General features: G+C 43.2%; 1 protein-coding gene across 9 annotated transcripts in view; it reads left to right on the forward strand.

The window, feature by feature from the left end:
- Positions 1-20,378, forward strand: part of PPP2R2B (protein phosphatase 2 regulatory subunit Bbeta) — a 465,343-nt gene that overhangs the window by 366,857 nt on the left and 78,108 nt on the right. For all 9 annotated transcript variants that reach the window (XM_079144770.1, XM_079144771.1, XM_079144776.1 and 6 more), the window contains 3 exons: positions 2,351-2,448; positions 5,487-5,652; positions 11,501-11,613. In XM_079144770.1, coding sequence (XP_079000896.1) covers positions 2,351-2,448; positions 5,487-5,652; positions 11,501-11,613 — 377 coding nt within the window. The remainder of the gene's footprint in view (positions 1-2,350; positions 2,449-5,486; positions 5,653-11,500; positions 11,614-20,378) is intronic.

Consider the following 20,378-nt stretch of genomic DNA (forward strand, 5'->3'; position numbering starts at 1 on the left):
CAACAAAAGGTCCCAGTGTGTGCTAGGACCCTGCAGCCCACCCAGACTTCCGGAGTGCTATATTCACATTGCTGCCCGGTGGAAGGCATATGTCACACATCAGCAGAGCCTTAAAGCTGAGCCCCAAGACAGGAGCATGGCCCTGCTCACCCCAGAGCTGGTCTCCCGGCCTCCCCCTCACTCCTGCTACTCTCTCTGGGAAATGCCAGTGTTTGAGCAGTTTGAGGTCCTTGACTCTTCCCTGGGTACTTGACAGAAGCCCCAGAGTGAAAAGGAACAGTCACACCACCTTAGGTTCTACCCAGGTCAGGAGGCTCCATGCCTGACCTGGGATACTCACTGCGAAGCTGGGAGCCGTAACTAATGTGAGAAGCATACCCAGCACTCAGTGCTTTGCAATCCCAATATTCCAAGGGAACTGCAGACATTAACCAGCCACTTTCTTCCCTCTAAACATGAGAGTAGTGGGTTAAGATGTACAAGTTAAAACAAAGGAAAGTGGTCAGTGCTTCCCCTGAAGAGACTGGTTCCCCAGCCAAGGGGTTACTCCTCAGCTCAGGGCACTTGTTAAAAAAAAATCACCCTTCTAAAGTTCTACCAAGAGCTTTGCAGCCATGTAGCTTATTTTGTGTCTTCTTAAACTTGACTCATTTGAGGGATCTTTCTGAGAAAATAGACTCAATATCCAGTGCAGATCATCCTTAGGAATGGGGCAGCCTTTTCTGAATGAAGACTCAGGGCCAGAAGTCTCAAACTGGTGACCCACAAATCATATGCACTTCACAGACAAGATTTTCTTTTGTTTTCACAATGCTTAAAATAATAAAAAGAAAAAAAAAAAAAAGGAGTTGTCATCATATAAAATTTAAGAGATTTTGTGCGTAAAATTTTGGATGTCCAGGTTCTTCAAAAAAAAATGAGAACATTGACCAACCCATGCAGTAGTTCATGGTCCCAAGTGATTGAAGCCAGGGGCCACTGTGCCTTTTTAGTTTACCTGGATTATTTCATCCATGTTATTTTGTGCCCCTGTAGGGCTTCAGTTTGCTACCTGTGAGGGCAGTCATCTAGGAGGCCAAAAGAAGAATTTACAAATATTTGGTTGCATGCCCAGATTGCAACTGACAGGGCTTTTGCCTTATTATTTTTACTTTTACACAAAGAATGACCCTTTGGAACATTTCTACATATGGAAAAAGACAACTACTCTGTGCAAAGGGGGCAATTTTACATTACTTACCTGAATAAATCAGGCATACAAAGAAAATCCTAAAATAAGGATATAGAAGGAAGACTGGAAATTTGAATTATTCAGGGGTGATTGCCTTCGTTTTCCATCTCAGTGTTTCCCCTTTGCTTTCCTTACATGCACATTATCTTTAGAATGTTCCTCAGTCAAAGGCCATGGTCACAATTTGCCTGCCCTTTTTTTTTTCGTTCCTTTTTTTTTTTAATAACTCATTTGCACCCTTGGTAACAATTGTCGGAGCCCTACAGGGGAATAATTGTGGGGGAATTAACCTCTGACATTTTTCTAAAAATAGCCCTAATAAATCCAATCATAGGTAATTTACCTGTCCTTGTTCCTCCGGGGGTAACCAGCATTGAAGAAAGATCTGGCAGGCTGGCATTCCTTCAGCAATTATCTGTGATCTGAGTTCCTGGCGCCTGTGCCTTTTCTCCGTTTAGAAATATAGAATGCTGTTTGCCCTTTCCCCTCTGACCTGGCAACCTTGTTTTCTCAGCACCCTTCTTCTGGGGTTGGAATGGGGTCGTCCTGGTCCAGTAGGCTGTGCTGGGCTCACATGGAGAGGCAGGATGCACATTAAGCTGAAGCATTTGTGGGCTCCCCGCTCCCAGAGATTTCTTTGAGCTGTGCTCCTCCAGAGCTTCCAGCATCCTAACTCTGCTGCATCTCAGTCCTCAGCCCTAATTCAAATCACCATAATTGAAATCGGTTTGGGGAATTTCTTGGTGTAGAAATGAGGTGGGGGAGCCTCGAGTGGGTGACGGGGCTGTGGTTAGCAGAAATGACCAAAGAAAACTGCCATTTCCCTGAGCCATAAAGAAATTAATTTCTCTTTCCTAAAACAAAGGGTCTGAACAGGCTTCTCCCTTTTGTTCTCTCCAACTGTTCCAAGAGACCACAGTGCAGTGTGGCCATCAAGGAAATTTACTTTCCCAAGTGCCACTTCTAGCAGCACTTAAAATACAGAACAGAAAATCCTTGTAAATTCCGCTGCAGAGTAAAAGCCCTAAGCCTTTAAATGCACAGAAAAGTATGTCTATTATCTATCCTTTCCAAGTAAGTGTGCAGTTACTTAAATTGCCTTTGTCTTCTTCTTTTCAGCTGACATTATCTCTACGGTAGAATTCAACCACACAGGAGAATTACTAGCGACAGGGGACAAGGGGGGTCGGGTTGTAATATTTCAACGAGAGCAGGAGGTAAGTGTCGGTGAATGCAAAATGCCCATTTTCTTCCCTTTTTAAAGGAGGCTTCCTGCTGTTTCTTAATCCTCATGTGTCGCCCTTTACCTTGCTGCTTTGCTCACAAACTTAAAACTGCCAAAAAGTCATTAACATCAACAGTTCCACTCTGACTCACAAAACCACCTTTAAGGGGGCTTTCCCCAGGCGGGTGGGCGTGGCCTTACCATTCCAAGCCTGGAGCCAGCATGTTCAGAGACCCTCCGTTTTCATCTGACCTGGAAAATTCCTTGGATGCTTTTGGAGCACAACTCCCCTTTTTGTATTGGGGTTTGTCCTGAAGTTCTTGAAATCCAGTCTCCCTTGATTTAAGGTGCTGCTAGAATATTGGGTGGGGAAAAAAAGTTTTTTGTTTTTTTGTTTTTTTGTTTTTCTATTTTGGTTTTTTGTAAATAAATGTGAGCAGAACAAGTTGGGTCAGTGGAGAAGAAAATGACAGCTCAGCCTATCCAAGAAAGTCAAGTCCCTCAAAGTGTCACCTATGGTTGACCTAAGGGTCCCCTGGAGCTGAGTGCTGTGTGAGTACTATTTCTGAGCAAGAGTTCTAACTTCTAGTAAATCTCAAAAAGCCCATTTCTTCTTGAGACTTGGGTTCCACTAGGAATTGTTTCTCTTTTTCATATAAATTGGGTTTTTTTGGTGTCTGCTTCTATTTTGTCAGAATGGAATTATGGCCCAATTTGATTTCCTTGTCCTCCCCTGGCACAGTCTTGGAGCTTCCAGCAGGCTAGTCTGTGTTCTAGTAACTCTCCCATCTGCCACTGCCTGCCTCTGAGATTCATCAGGCACTCTGGAAGCGTGAAGGAGGCCCCATGTAAGAGAAAGGCTTCACCAGAGACTTCCTTAGCAATTTAATGCCTACTTTGTGCCTCAAAGCCATTTGCATTACACCTCCCCTCAAAAAAGGAAAGCCTCATTTAGAGGTGATATATTTGGTAATTGCACATTATTTGCAATTAATTTCTATAAGGGCATCATAATCCCTTGGGGTTCTATATAAATTCAAGTGCTCAGCATTAAATCAGGCACCCAGCCTATTGCACTGGCCCTGGAAACATGAAAATGTGGTTGGCAAGTAGGAACTAATAGCTCTTCGTGACCTGGAATTTTTCCTGCTTTTCCAGAGCTGCCTGGTGCTAATTGGTCTGGCACATACTGTACACACTTGACAGTCTGATTTGGATGGTAGCAAATCAACACTCTTATAAATTTGTTGTTAAGGTGGACTGGCTGTCTGTGCAAGTAAACAGGAGAGTAGCAAATATGTCAGCATTGAAAGTCTTTTGAAAAGTGATTTTTAAACCTTCTCCAATTAAAAAAAAAAAAAATCCAATTAGGTTCACAGTGATGATAAAAGGAACCAGAGGAGCTATTCAGCATAAATTACCCAAGGCAGCATGTTGCCAGTAATATTCCACCCCACATTTTCCGTTACTATTTATAGGTTTCACCTATTTTAATTTACTGAAATATCTGGGAAGCCTGATTCATTAATAGAACGATGGGGGCCACTTTCTCCAAAGCTGGGCGGTTTTGTTCGCTAGAAAATAAATGTTAATGAGGATAAAGAACATGCTGTTAAGTGTTTATCTTTGTGGGGAGTCTGGGATTAAAATGCATGCTAAACCTGACAGACAAAACCATGTGACATTGGGGCAGGCCAGCTTTTGACTTTGAGCTCTGCTAGTGAGTTTTCGGAGAGGACAGTCCATAGAAACTGCTCACTGGAACCCCTGTGCCCACAAATACATTTCACACCAGAGCTCAGTATCATTGCCCATCAGTAAGCCGAACATGCTTTGGGTGTTCTGTATCTACCTGGGAATATAATTTTTTAACTTGAGCCTTTTATTATTAGTCATGCTTTTACAACAAATATTTAAGAAGATTTGAATTTTTGAACAGTTTTCCAGAGCTTATACTCGTAGCTCTTGGTAGTGGTTCTAAAATACTTGAAGTAAAACCTCCCTTCTCTCTTTCCCTTTCTTGTTAGCACTCTTTTCCCTCCTCTTTCCCTTTTTTCCTTTCTTTGCCTCTTGCTGCAGACCCTTGCCCTGTGTTTCCTTCTCTCTGCATTTCTTTAGTTCCTTCTGTTCACCCTTTGCACCATCAGCACCAGGGGAAAGCCAGAGGTAAAGTCTCATCGTTCTCTTAATGATACAGATGGCAACTCTGTGCTCCTGTCTGTCTTGTCACTCATGTTGGGGAAGAGTGGGGAGGGATTCTGATGCCCAAATCTTCTCCCCCAAGCTGTGAGACCATGGAGCCTTGTCTGTCTACTTCCCTGCTCTGCCTGCCTCTCAGAGATTCTGGGAGGATCAGGTGAGATTTTAAAAGGTCAGTGGACACTGAGTAAAAGACAGTAAAGGGGTAGGGGGGACAGTTGCTACCACTTTGTCTTTTTTATTTTTTATTTTGAGACAGGGTCTCACTAAGTTGCTTAGAGCTTGGCTAAGTTGCTGAGGTTGGCCTTGAACTCTCAATCCTCTTGCCTTAGCCTCCTGAGCTGCTGGGATTGCAGGTGTGCACAGCCACGCCTGACTTTGTCCTTTTTTAAGGAATTGATACAAATATATGTGGACACCAGCATCCAATGACTTTTCCAAAGGATGTCTGAGGCATTCATTGGATACACAAAAAAATTGTGAGAACTTCTGTTTATGTTGATTTTAAATCTTGTCTTATATTAACCTGATTGTTTGTATATGCTATGATGTACACCATACGTTAGTGCAGAAGTTCATGTATATGGTTTATAAGAAAACACACGTACATTGGAGGTACCAGTCATTACCAACAAGATGCACGATCAAACACTTTGGAGGCCTCTGAGCGGGGGTAGAACACTACCTGTCATGACGCCGGTTCATCCCAGTCTGACACCGACTCCCCATCCTGCCCCTGATAACTCCACTCAAAGAAAAAAGGAATTGGTGAGTTTACAGTTGGCTTCCATGATTTAATCTTTTGTGTATTTTTTTTTCCCCTGCCTCCAGAGTAAAAATCAGGTTCATCGTAGGGGTGAATACAATGTTTACAGCACATTCCAGAGCCATGAACCCGAGTTCGATTACCTGAAGAGTTTAGAAATAGAAGAAAAAATCAATAAAATACGATGGCTTCCTCAGCAGAATGCAGCTTACTTTCTTCTGTCTACCAATGGTAAGCGGAAGTGATTTTCCTGTTTGAGATTTTCAGAGATGTAGTCAGACAGTAGTAAATGTCAATCTCTTTAGTCTCAATTTTGCTCTGTACTTTGTGATCTGTTGAAGAAGTTAGAAAGTACATTTACAAGATGCTTCATAGTGTACCCAGCACACACAGAGTAGGCCCTCAGTGCATAGTAGCCTTTTTTTAATAAATATCAAATTTATGACCTAATTATGTGATACCCGTTATCTGCCATTTTCAACTAATATAGATTATTTGCAGGTGTTTTTAGAATGTGATTTCCTGTCTTGAGATTTCACTGAATGTTATTCTGGGAATACATTTCAGGAAACTCAACATGCCGTCTCTGTGAGTTTGTCATGCTGAATAGAAGTTATTAATCCCTAAATATATTTTAGGGTTTGTAAAGCAGATGGCTGTGTGTCTCTCTGACAAAATATCTAAGCTGGGAGCACAAGTCAAGAGGAGTTAGGGCCACTACAGAAGAACTGATCAAGAAAGGATTTTTCTGTCTATCTCCCTCCAAACTCCTGTACCATTTGTTGGTTTCAGAGGAGTAGATATAAATAGGTCAGAGAATGATGGCGTTTGAATAGAGAACCAAAGTGCTCACTTATTCACTAGATAAGTGGAGTTACTGGAGTTACCTCCCTCCAGGTTCTTAAACCTGTGCTGAAAAAAGCTATCTGTGCTCAACACAATTTAAAATAAAGTCATATAGGAAAGGGTGTTGCTTTTTTTACAAGAGGATTAGTATATGGAAATCAAACACCATTTCCTAGGCAAAATAAGTTGGAGACCGATTCCTTTTACCTTGTGTGTGTTTATGAGGAGTACACACTTAAATGTAAATCAAGAGCAAGGCATTTGCTTTTTACCTACACCCAGCATTTAAGAAGAAAGGAAAGTGTTCAAATGGAGTAAGGAGGGACTCTATAGAGGGACAAGAGGGGTGGGAGGTGGGGGGGGGGGCGGGAATAACAGAATGAATCAAAAGTTATTACCCTAGGTAAATATATGATTACACAAATGGTGTGCCTCTACTTCAAGTACAAATAGAGAAACAAGATATATCCCATTTGTTTACAATAAAAATGAATTAAAAATAAAGAAAAAAAAAGCCATAAAAAAAGAAAAGTGCTCATATCAAGTGAAAAGAATGCAGATGATATCTATGACACAATAAAGCACATGTTATTTTAAAAGACTAGAAAGAAATCCACCAAAAAGCCCATTCTGATTAATTTTTGATTGTGCATTGTAGGTGACCTGTAAATTTAGTGCTTTTATCATTGTGGTTCATTTGTCATTTTAATTTTCTAAGTTTGTACAATGAGTCCTCTATTAATTTTATGCAAAGGAGAAAAGATTTTAATGCATATGAACCCCCAAATCCCTCCAATATAAAGCCAGAATACAAATGTAAGCAAATGGCAGTTTTGAAACAGGCAGTTTAGAGTTCTCTAGGCATAGCTCATCTCGGCCAGATCTCTACTCATCTGTTTTTCCAGATTCCAAGTAATTTAATTCTTTCTCACACTATATTTATTGTTCTGTTTGTATTTTGAAAACCTAATTTCTTGGAAACCAAACCACATGATTTTGTTTCAATTTCTTCCCTTTGAATTTTGCTGTTCAATTTTCATTCAGAGGCTCTGCGGTTTCACCATGACTCAGAATAAAAGAGACTTCTGGTAGTTTTGACTTAATTACTTCCGGCAGAGGGAAAGTGTCGATTGTGTTATATTATAAAATTTAGCCTATTGATTATTGCAATAAAATGCAAAGACTTATTAACTACTTTGGAGGGGGGATGGGAAGAAAGTGAAATGCAATGAAGATTAATTATATAGCATAATGTTCTGTTAATTGAGTTTTTAAATAGTTTTTTGATTAACAAGGATATTATCTTCCCATTTGGGATGTTATTTCATATGCCAACAGCATCTCAAAATCATTCTTATAAGAAAAATTCCCATGTTCTTATGCAATTTTCTATTTTACACTAATATTGAGGTTGAGAATCCCCCCTAAGCCAAATAGGTTAACATGCAAAAATTAATGGAAGACAATTGGAATTATTGAACAAAAGAGAAAATGAAGATAAATGATAAGATTGTGTTTAAAGCTGCCAAAGTGATGAGAAACTACTCAGAGAATCAGCCAGAAGAAAGAAAAAGCCATTACTCATAGAAACAGCCACATGTCCCTTAGACTTTTTTATCCACAAAGCTTTAAGATACTGAGTCAAGAAAAATGGTGTGTTAATAAAGTCAAGGATGACTCCAGGCAACGCGGCCTCAGGGAATTGGATCGAATTCTCCATCAATTATCTTTTTTCAAAATTGTGCTTATCTTATTATAGTTGGGAATAATTTTTACTTTCTGCTAAAGTATTTTTTCAACCTCATCATTTTTAATGAAAAATAAAACTAACATTCCATTGTGAATCTAGGCCTTGAAATTATTTGTCATGTGAAAATATGTTGCTTGACCTAGCTTTCCACTTCTTTCTTGATGCCTATGATGAGAAGGGGAGCTCTCCTGAATTTGTTCTTCTATCAAAGCGATACATGTTCACTGCAAAATTGAGGAAATACAGAGAAGCAAAATGAAGACCAGGAAAGGGTCCCAATCCAGGGAGACCTACTGTGATGTCTGTTGAAGCAAAAGATAAAAGACACAAATGAATTTGTTTGTTTAACAGAAATGTGATATATTCTACAAACTTTTAAAATTAGGTTTTTAATATAACAACAGGAATCTTTTCCTAATTGTTAAATATTCCTTTTAAATGACTACATAGTATTCCTTTGTATAATTCTTCTAGCCTCCAACTACTGAACCTTTAGTTGTCAACAGATTGTCACTACTGTAAAATAATACTAGGTTACATATTCTATATAATCAATTCCTGTAAGCATTATAGATGTTATAAATAAACATATAATTAGGCAAAACACATTATAATCATATATAACCTGTTCTATTACTAAAAATAGTTATGTAATTATATAAACAAATGAATATACAGAAACTTTTCATATTATCTCTGTATAATGGAATTGAGAGAGTTTTTTTTTTAAACTTCCTGCTCCTTTTCATTTTCTAATTACAAAGGCATGTACCACTTATATACCAAAAAGAATGAAAAATGATAAAATAAAAAATCTATATATGCAAAATTATTATAGGTTTGTAACCTCCCCCCTGCCAAGAAAAATTGCATCAAGGAAACACTGTAAGAATCTATGCAAAATGTTGATGACAGATTGCCCCTGACCAGAGGGATTATAAGTAATTTTTATTCTTTGTGTTTTACCTGTGATTTCTCTCTTTGTACAGCAATTTATCATTCATGATAAAAACATAAGATAAAAATTGCCTTGCAGATGGGATGGGACACATTTCAAAGCCAAGCAACAGAAAACATTTGGTGCTAAAATCCACTGACTCTTGAGTTATTCTCAGTCACAGCTGATCAGGAACTAATCAAGTGACTATAAATACAGTCCACGTTTCATCTTCTTACCCTGAAAAGCAGTTTCTTATGCAACACATTCCAGAGAGGGTGGGACCAGAGGGGTCGGCATTTGGATGGGAAGTTCTGCAGTAAGCCCACAGCTAGGAAAGGCTTCTTCACCTTTGCCTGGCACGAGCCAGGGAGAGTGCTGGGTTCAGAGTGCCCAAGTCCTCGCAGCCTTGCCAGGGATGCTCAGCTATGTGAAAACAGGGGGGCTTCTCTGTTCAGGTAGCCCCGTTGCTGCCCAGAGCCCGCAGTGTGGCACCGTCAGAACTCCAAGGACAAGGCATTTGTTTCTGATGGTTTAAGGAAGCAGTTCTGGGAATTCACATTCCTGTCCTTGCAAGAACTGTCTTCCCAAAGATGCAGGAATTGGCAAGTGTGGAGCCAGGTGAGGAGAATGGAGTCCTGAAATGAGGGTGTGAAAGAGAAAGGAAAGCCCACGAAGGCAGGGAAGGGGGCGGCTTTCCCCCTGACAGTGGCGCAGAGAGGAGGTAGGCCATGCAGACTTCCCAGACTTCCCGAGGGATGAGGCTGATGCTGTCAGGGCAGCATGCTGTTTTGTGAAATAGTTGACTCACTTGCTAATCCCAATAACAGCTGCCACTTGCAGAGCATTAGTAGTAGCCCAGCACTGTGTTAAACACCCGGCATGCTGTTACTCGTTCCATCCCAGGAGCCCCTTGAGGGGCTCACTTATGAATGAGGAAACTGAGGCACAAAGTAACTGTCTTCATTGGGAATGTTGAAATACGTGGCCTAGGCGCACCGCACATGAAAAAAGTATTTATCTGAAACTCATGCTTAACTGGACAGTCTATATTTTTTCCCTGCTAAGATGGGAATCTTATTTGTTTGTTGTTTTAGAAGTGCTAGTGCGGGCCTCTTGCACAGGAAACCCTAGTCCTCGGCCCCGCGGCTGGCTGGAGTTGGAGGGGGATTTAGGCCCAAGGCTGTCTGATTCCGGAACCTTCCTTAGGAGAGGGAGATACAAAGTCGAGTGTCTCTGCCTTCCAGGAGAGCGATTAAAACAAGTACAAATAATGAACCCGGGGTCTGATAAGTCTGATCCCCAGCACTGCAAGGAGGGAAGGGAAGGGTGGAAGGAATGGAAAGCCCACAGGCGCAGGTGCAGCCCCCCTGCCTCCAGCTCCCCACACCTCCTGCCCACTGTCACTCACCACCTTGGCCTGACTACAGGCCTTGGAGTGCTCATCTTTGTCTTGAAGCTGTGGAGAACGATAGGAGTCACCAAGTAATGGGATGTACTGACACAGTCACAAGGTGACCAAGATAGTTTCCAGCCAGAACTACAGGAGTGTAAGGGCACAGGAGCATAATTTGATGCAGCTCGATACCACTTTACTCTCCTTAGTATTGCTAGATGTGGGCACTATGCAGAGGAGATGCATTCATTCATCCAAGATTTATTATCTATACTCCCCCAACACTATTCTAGATGCTGGAGATATGGTGATAAACAAGCCAGACAAAATCCCTGCCTCCAGCAATTTTACATCCTAGTGAGAAATAGGGAGTAACCAACAAACTAGCCAAACACCAGGTAGCCAAAAGTACTATGGGTGTAAAAAAATGCCCAAGAAAGTGTATGGAGAATAGCGGTGAGGAACAGTTTTTATGAAGGCTTTATGTAAGCCTCTCTGAGATTGGAGCTTGAACCAAAACAGCAAAGTGAAAAAGAAGTCAGCGGGTACAGCAAGTGCAAAGGCCCTGAGGCAGGGGTGGGCTTACTGTATACAAGGAAGAGTGAGGAAGCCATGTGGCAGGAGCACAGCCAGGGAGGGGGAGAAGGTGCACAGTGAGATTAGAAGGTGGAAGAAGCAGAGAGGACAGGCTATGAAGGGTCTTCCTGGATAAGCTAAGGACAGTGTTATAGTGAGGCAGGATGCTAAAATAGAGATAGTAATAGTACCTGTGTGCCAAAGTTATTGTGAATATTAAATCAATTTTTTATTTGAAGTGCTAATATAGTCATATAATGTTAGCACTTTATTATTATTCAGTTCAATCACTTTATTCTTATTGAGTGAGCCACATAAGCTACAGATTTAATAGTGCATTTTCGGGGGAAACCATTTTTCCGAGTCTTCGCTTTTGTTTTGAACTGTGAGCTCTGCCTCCAAATGACAAGAGGCCCGTGCACTGAGCCCTGTCTGTGAGCCCGTGTCTGCAGCCACTCCTTGCATCACTGCCTCTCCCCTGTCCCCGCTACCCTCTCCCACCTCCCACCCTCAGGAAAGCTCCTTGACGGGCTCCTCCTCCTTCTTCACGACTTCCCCTGGTTGCCCTCTGCAGATAAAACTGTGAAGCTGTGGAAAGTCAGCGAGCGAGACAAGAGGCCAGAAGGCTACAATCTGAAAGATGAGGAGGGCCGGCTCCGGGATCCTGCCACCATCACGACCCTGCGGGTGAGTGGGGCTGTGCTCCGGCCACCAGGCTTGCGGGGGGTCCTGGGGCTGGGCAAGTGCTGTCGGCTACTGAAGGTTACGGCTGTCATGGGCACGTGAGGGTGCCCGGGCGAAGGCCCAACCTAGCCCAGTCTCCGGTAGCAGATGGAGGAGTGGGAAAGGTGCCAAGCCCTAATGACTACAAATCCCTGCTTTTCCTTTTGTCCCTGAGGACTCGCCACATGGCCACTGCCATACGTTACCATATTCTTAGCCTCTGTCTTCTCGCATTATCTAAATGTCTTGAGCACCTTCTGGACTCGGGGCACAGGGGATGAGACGATCTGGGTGGAAAGTTGGAGTCTCATGATTCAGAACACAAACTGCAGAGTCTAAGAGGCCTGGGAGCCAATGGGGCCATTTACCAGAATCTCACATAGTTCCTTAACCTTTTCGAGCTTTAGTTGTCCAAGTTATTTTCAGTTTCTCCATCTGCATGTGGTGAACATGATTCCCACTGCTGATGGACTTGTGAAGATAAAGGGTAAGGAGGATGATGGGTCCTTCCTCCGCGGCCAGTGCACTCCCACAAGAAGGAAGAGCTTCCCTCGCGCCCTCCAGAAATGCACAGCCTGGTAAGGGGGAGGGTTTGTGAGACTACTGTTCAAATGACCACAGTTCTAGAGAGACCGACACAAATGCACAGAAAGAGAATGTCAGAGAACTGCAGTTTGATCAAAGGAGGAAGAAATTGTATTTGGTTCTGGGAAGGCTGGGAAAGGTCTCATAGGAAGCGGTGGTGAACATGGATTTCTTTAAGTCAATTTTTAAGAGAAGCCTCTCTAGATAGTTTATTTTTAGTTAAATTTATTTGTTCGTTTGTTTGCTTATACGGGGGATTGAACTCAGCGTACTTTACCACTGAGTCACATCCCCAGCCCTTTTATTTTTTACTTTGAGACAGGGTCTTGCTGAGTTGCTCAGGGCCTTGCTAAGCTGCTGAGGCTGGCCCTGAGCTTGCCAGTCCTCCTGCCTCAGCTTCATGAGTCCCTGTGATTATAGGCTGGATGTAGATTAGAGTGGTTTAGGACTTGATGACAAGTTTAGTTTGGAACATAATGTGAACAGCAAAGCAGGCACATGTTGGAACCAGCCGTGGACCTAAAGGACTTTTAAAACTGTGCAAAGTAAGTGCTTTTCGATACCAGCTGCTCTATGGAAGACCAAAAACTGAGAAGGGGAAACTGCAAAACATTTGTGAACAAGAGCAGTTCCCACCCTAAGTTAAAAGCAGAAATGGGAATTGAATGGTCAGTGTGCCTAATGAGCTCACTCGTTCACTTGTTTATTCAGCAAGTGCTTTTGAACAGTGCACGGCCACAGTGCTAGGCTGTTGGGATTGCCATTGCTAACACCTCATCTGAGCTGAGCCTCTTCTAAGCCAACACACATTGGCTGCTCTGTTGCCTGTGGTCAGCTTGCACCTTCAACTCTGGCTAACTTCCATGCAAGTATACCTTCTCATACTGGGCAGGAGGGGCGTAAACCCACCCTGATGCTCCAAGGGTTTGGAGATCGAGAGTAGAACGGTGAAGAACAGGAACCTTGAGTCTGTCTGTCTTAGAATTCCAGCTCCATTACTCTCTGGCTGATGACTGGGCATTTTACTTGAAACCCTCTGCCTCTAAGGTCTTAATCTGTATTATAAGGATGACAATAGTCCCTGGTCCTGGAATTGTTGTAAGGATTCATCACTCTTCCTCCCTCCCTCCCTCTCTCCTTCCCTCCCTCTCTCTCTCTCTCTCTCCTTCTTTCCTTCCTTCCCTCCTTTCCTCCCTCTCCCTCCCTCCTTCCTTCTTTCCTTCTTTCTTCCATCCCCCCACAGTACTAGGGATTGAACCAGGGCCTCACATATGCTAGTAAACCCTCTGAACTATATCCCAGCCCTGTTGTGAGGATTCGGTGAGTGTGTGTGTGTGTGTGTGTGGTGTGTGTGTAATGAAGAGCTCAGCCTGTGTGGAGTCTGGCTCACAGAAGGCTCCCTGCTGCTGTTTTGGTATTACACACACCACTACCACCACTGCCATCACCACCACCTCCGTTGTGGCTGTTGATAGGCCCATATACGAAAAAAGTCATGTATTTCTTTTTATGCTTTTAATACTGTTGTATTAACAAACTACTCACAGATATCAAATAAGTGGCAAGCACGCATGCAGGTGACACGACAGAAATTAAGACCATCTTTAGCCCCTCAGGACATTGTGATACTGTGGGTGTTATGGTTCGGATGTGAGGTGTCCCCCAAAAGCTCACATGTGAGACAGTGCAGGAAGGCTCAGAGGAGAAATGATTGGGTTGTGAGAGTCTTAACCCAATCAGTGAATTAGTCCCCTGATAGGAATTAACTGAGTGGTAACCCCAGGCTGGTAGGTGGGGCTGGAGGAGGTGGAAATTGGGCGTGGCTTTGGGGCATATATTTTGTGTCTGGCAAGTGGAGACCTCTCTCTCTACTTCCTAATCATCGCATGAGCTGCTTCCCTCCACCACACTCTCCCACCATGATGTTTCTGCTTCACCTCAAGCCCCAAGGAATGGAGCCAGCCTTCTATGGACTAAGACCTCTAAAACTGTGAGACATCAAAGAAACTTTTCCTCCTCTGCCATTGCTCTGGTTGAGTCTGTCAGTCACATCAGCGAAAAAGCTAAATCAGTGGGGTTTCTTACAAATGGATGAGGTACAACTGAAGAGTTGACGCCTCGAACTTCTGCCTGGAGTTTTTACCTTGTCCTTATTTCCTGTGTGCATGGAATTTCTCAGATGCCATCTGTAGTGCCCACTATGGATTCCCATTGTCCATGGCATCTGGAGGATTTCAGAGATATGGGCCTAATCCCTTGGAGAATTCATCCCTGTAATAAAGAGAAGAGAAAGCCAGTAAGTTCTTACTGGGGCAGATGTTCTCCCCATGGCAAGCTGGTGATGCTAATGAAGTGGACTTCATATCAAACATAAAGGGGGCCGGCCCTAAGACTCGGAGTTGGAAAATCCCAATTTGGTTCTTGCTTCTCTTAAGCTAATTGTGTGATCCAGGCCCAGTGAATCACATTTCCTCCCTCAAGGTTTTGTTTTTAGGTTGTGGAGCAGTGGACTGAAAAAAATGCTTAAATCCTAACCCCATCCACAGTGGGGTAGTCTAAAGGAATCCACATTTTTAACTGACCCTGGTGGTTGAAGCAAGAGTATCTGTGGTCACTGGACTCTACCATCTCTAACACCCCTTGGAACTATCATTTTTATGAGCCTCTGTTATTTTGCAATCATGCGAGCAGCTATTGTGCCAATCCAGGAGACATATTTGCCATAAAATTATTTGACTCATATCTGATTTCACCTCCTCTCCCTTCCTCAGCTTTAAAATACCCTGCATTTCGGTGTAAACATCCACACCCCAGCATTCTTTCTTTCAGTGCAAACTCTGAAAATGCCAACCTCCCTTTCTTTTTTGATCCCAGTGGTAGAAGAAGAAGAAAAAAACCAGGCAACTCTGAAAACCAGAACAATGACTCCAAACAGAGAAGGAGCTGACATGATATTAATCAGACTATAATTTACTAACACACTCTGCTCTTGAAATTTGCATTGCCAGCAATTGTGCCTTTTCCCCCTCCCTATACTATGATTACCTCTCGCTCACTTTCACAGTTTTCAGTTCTACATGGGTCTTGAGAGTGAGAACGTTTAATAATTCCCGACAGCTAATTAATCCTCACTGTGTAATGAACCTGTTCTGTTTCAGCTCTGAGAGGTTCAGCTTTTCAAAGCAAGAATGCAGCTAATTTTTTTTTTCATGGAAGATACCCTTTCAAATCCAATCACTTGTTACCCAAAGAGCCTATGAGAAGTACTTCTCTGAAAACCACATCCCTGCTCACTATCATAGCATTCGAAGTAACAACCATAATGCTAATTTAATAACACCTCATGGTTGTAAAACACCATTTACATAAAAAATAATGATTCCTTACCTAATGCCTTGACTCTTCCTCAGGACAGACTGAGGACCACAGTACACTGAGTTCCACTTAGCCCTGGGCCCTTAAATTGGTCCAGGCTTAGAGAGGGAAAGTGACTTGCCCAGTATCTTTCAGTTGATTATTCCAGGACTAGGACTAAAAAGAACATCCATTAGGGCATTTGAAATGGTTTTCATAATGATTAGTGTCATTATTAATCCTGGTCAGAAGATCTCTGTGTTAGCCAGCTTTTCATGCTTCTGATTAAAATACCTGACTAAAACAGGAAGGAATTTTTATTTGGAGCTCATGGTTTCAGAGCTTCAATCCGTGGTCAGCCAACTCCACCACTCTAGGCCTGATGTGAGCATCGTGGCAGCATGGCAAAGAAAAGTGCTCACCTCGTGGTAGCCAAGAAGCAGATAGAAAGAAGGAAGAGAAGGGCAACAAGATATGATCCACACAGGTACACCCCAAGTAACCAGCTTCCCCCAGCCACACCCCACTTGCCTACATTACCACCTGTTAGTCCATTCAAATTAGTAATCCAGCAAATGGATTAATCCATTGATGAGGTTTCATCTCTCATAATGAAATCATTTCACCTTCTGCATTAACACAGAGCTTTGGGGGAAATCTCATATCCAAACCATAACGATTACTCTCTTCCTCTCACTCACACACGTTGAGTTTCTAGACCCCTGACCTCAGCATGGAGAAACAGACTTTGAGGTCTCACACATTTCTACTCAGTGAGATTCTTTGGCCCTTCTTTTCCATCCTGCCACCTCCAACACCCAGGGGTAAGAGGCCCTCAGAGCTCTTTCTAATCAAGAGGACTAATATTTAGGTGCCTTAGTCATTCTGCGATGGGAGCATGGTGGTGAGAAATCTCAGTATACTTCTCCCTGCAGGATGAGCTTGAAGGGATCATTATGGTTGGCTGCTGGTGCTCTGACAACCTAGGTCAGGGTGAAGTTTGTTTCTTAACCTGTTGTAAATATGGATTCTTGAAGGTGTGAGCTCCCAAGCTGTGACTTGTCATAACCTGTCTCCCTAAATGTAAAGGAGACATAATGAGTTAAGTTTTTTTAATGGACTTTATCCAAGTACCCCTTCTAGCAGACATAATAATAATAATAATTGCCTCTCTTACTTGAGTGCTTTGGTAGATTTTAAGTCCTTTTATCTTGGAGTCCTCACAGCAACTCTCTCTGATAGGTTTTGTTATTGTTGCCAGGTCATCCCAAGCCCTTCCCCCCACTTCACATAGAACCTTGTCAGAGGTGCCACCTAGAAAACAGTGCACGCATCTCTTCCCATTCGTTCTTTTTTTTTTTTTTTTAAATATTTTTTAAGTTGTCAATGAACCTTTATTTGTTTATATGTAATGCTGGGAATTAAACCCAGTGCCTCACACATGCTAGGCAAATGCTCTACCACTGAGCTACAACCTAGCTCCACAATCATTCTTTTTTTTTTTTTTTTTTTTTTTAATTGGTTGGGGGAGATACCACGGATTGGTTCCAGGAGTACTTAACCACTCAGCCACATCCCCAGTCCTTTTATGTATTTTATTTAGAGATCGGGTCTCTCTGGGTTGCTTAGGGCCTCACTAAGTTGCTGAGGCTGGCTTTGGACTCTCAATCCTCCTGCCTCAGCCTCCCAAGCTGCTGGGATTGCAGGCATGCACCACTGCTCCCGGCTTCCCATTATTCTTTGTGTCCTTGCCCCACGCTTTTTCCTAGCACTTACTACAGCCTAGTATACCCTTGTTCATTGCCTGGCTCCCCTTCTTCCCCAGCATAATTAAGCTCTTCCCCAGAGCCACTGCAGCTCCAGCACCCAGAACAATGCATGGCAGCAGCGGACACTCCGTAACCATTTGTGTAATGAATGTGCTACACAGAAGCTGAAGCTGAGTTTTAGAGCAAGCAAGAGGTTTATCCCCAAACTCATGGCTATAAAATAGCAGTGCTGGGATTCAAACCTAGTCTACCTGACTCCAAATGTGATTTCCTACAGCTTCTGCTCTCTAAGAAAGTATTAATTTATGACCTCAGAGCAGAGGAGTTTCACTACTGGTTGTGTCTCTCAGAACTCTATCAAAGTTCTCTAACATACGAGCTTGATTTTGGAGGGTAAGAGGTGAGGGCTGCAAAGGTTTCTCTGCCACAGGGTGGGTATGCAAGGATGCACTGCCATTTTTAGAGGACCAATTAAGTGACACCATGTTTTCACAAGTGCCTTCTGCTGGCAACTGTTTCTGTTCTCTGCTTGGGACAGGTACATGCTTGTGACTCCACAGAGCTAATCTCTTTCCTCTTAAAGTGGCCATGATGATGGCAAATTCCACTCATGACAATATAGAGACCCCTAGCCCCAGTCCAAGATGCCATGGCAAATGACATGACCATTGACCAGCTTTGACTCGTAACAGGGAACTTCTTGAGGATCATTGCTTACACATGGGACTGGACAGATTGACTGAAAAACACAAGCCAGTCCTTTTAGCCAAACAGCCTGTTTAACTCTCCTGATTTTTCTTCAGAGAGCTGATCAAACGGATTAATGATTTAAGCTTACTAATGATAGCAGCAACACTTATTCAGTTCCTCTTGGTGACAGACTTGGGCTGAGCAGTTTTATGTACAATGTACAAGTCTTTTATCAGCAATCCAGGGACTTGGGCATTCCGCTTATGTTTGAGAGGTGTGAATAGAGGTTTGGAGAGGTGATTTTGGTACAGGTAGTCCCTGGATCACTCTTTGAGAAATAGTGGATGAGGGTAAGTGTCCTGGGAATAGCACAGGTTTCTGTGGCAGTTCAGAGCAAGTACAAAAGAGGGTTGGTGCAGGATCAGGAAGGAGTTTTCAAGTGGTATCTTGAGCAAGAGATGACCTTTGTGCTTGGGTGCTCATTTGATGCTCCTAAGGACACTGGGTGGCAAGCAGAACGTGGTTGCTATTTCCTTCTTTCTGCTGCTGTGAATGTGAACATCCCATTTGTTAAAGGAGCCATGGAGGTTCTGAGAGTCCAGGTGTTTCATCCAGGGTCAGGCCACACAGCTGGAGAGTGGCACCCTAGGAATCAAGCCCTCTGCCCGCAGCTTGAAGTCTTTCTTGCTGTGTCTATGGTGACCCTGTGGTGATACTCACTCCGGGAGGATGAGTGACCCCAGGCCAGTTTCAGGGCAAATTACTGCTTGAGTCAGGACGAGCTTTCACTGCCCCGGGTTTTAATTTGGGGTTTATGCTTTGATAACCGAGGCCTCTCAGGACACAAATACAGCCTTCCTCCAACCATTTTTTAATTTTTTTTAGACTTCATTTTCTGATTTATGGCTGCTCTGGGGGCTTAATATACAATCCTTTCATGGTTTCATCTTTTCTTTCCTGATATTTGTTGCAAATAACAATGGAGTGTTTAGCTGCTGTGGTGAAAAATCAATCAAGCCTGTTCCATATTCAGGGCCTGCAATGGCACCCGGATGGCCCCCCTGGATCAGATTAACTTTGTGAATGTGTCATTCTGCTGTGGGTAATTTCTCAACCTCCGCTTCCTCTTCCCCCTCCTGCCTTGGCGGGTAGATATTGAGATCTCTCATTGATTGACTGCCCCGAAAGTGAATACTGGCATGTGATGTGTGTAACTCAGCGGGACGCACATACTCTGTGTTTATGAAAATAAATAATAATTTCTGTTATCATTATTGATTGCCATCATTATCTGATTGTATCCGTCTGTGTCATGGGGTTTCAGTTACGGGATCAGAAAACACTCCACAGGAACCTCAGGCATTTGCCTATAGACGGGCTTCTACGTGTGGACACATTTTGCCTTTTGGGGAATGAGGCCCATAGATGTTTCTGTTCTGCTTGTTGACTGACTTTCTTGGCCCCTGATGTTAGCTGTGTTCAATGTTAGCCAAAGGAACTAGTTCTGGTAGGATTAGAAGAGCAGCTCACATCTGTCCAGTGTTTGTTCCAGGAGTGCCCTCAGACTCTGTCAAATTTAATCTTTAAGATAAACTTGTAATGTAGGTACAGATGCTGTCCTTAATTCAGGGATGTGGTCACTGAAGCTGGAAAGGTTAAGGAACTTGCCTAAGGCTAGACTTGAATTCATGTCTGTCCACTCCCAAGCCCAGGCTGCTGTCCTGCCTCTGGTAGTAACTAGAATGCCTCGTATCTGCATCGGAAAACTTGGTATAAGCCAAAATGCACATGAGTAAGCAGGGCACAACGTTCGAGGGTGGCTTGGGCACAGGCAGGAGTCTGTTTTGTTTTAGATGAAGGCAGGCAGGAAGGGTACGTGGATGGAGGTCATGGCTTACCAAACCTGGGTGCTCATCAGGCTCGGGGAATGCCCAAGTCATCCCTAGCCAACCAACTCGGGATCTCCAGGGGTAGGGCTAGGGATTCTGCCCAGATTTCTCTGCTGTGTCTCAGATAGTTCTGAAGCTCAGCTGGGTTTGAGAGCCATTGGCATGATAACCTCTAGGCTCTGGAGAGTCTCTGATTTGATTTTTAAGCACTTCGTAATCCTCTTCCCTTGTCCCACTTCAGGGTTCCATATAGATTCATTAATGGGCAACATTGTTATCAAAACATGGCTGCCTTTGCTGTAAGAGAGTGATTTGATTTAGATTGATCTTCTGTGATGACCCTGGCTGTGATTGATTGTGAGCTGTTAATATCTTCTACAACTCAAGTTCTTTCCCGTCTTCCTCCTGGTCACATCGTGGGACACCCCTGCCTCAGTGCCCA

Source organism: Sciurus vulgaris (assembly GCF_902686455.1).
Source record: "Sciurus vulgaris genome assembly, chromosome: 6".
Taxonomy (NCBI): Eukaryota; Metazoa; Chordata; class Mammalia; order Rodentia; family Sciuridae; genus Sciurus; species Sciurus vulgaris.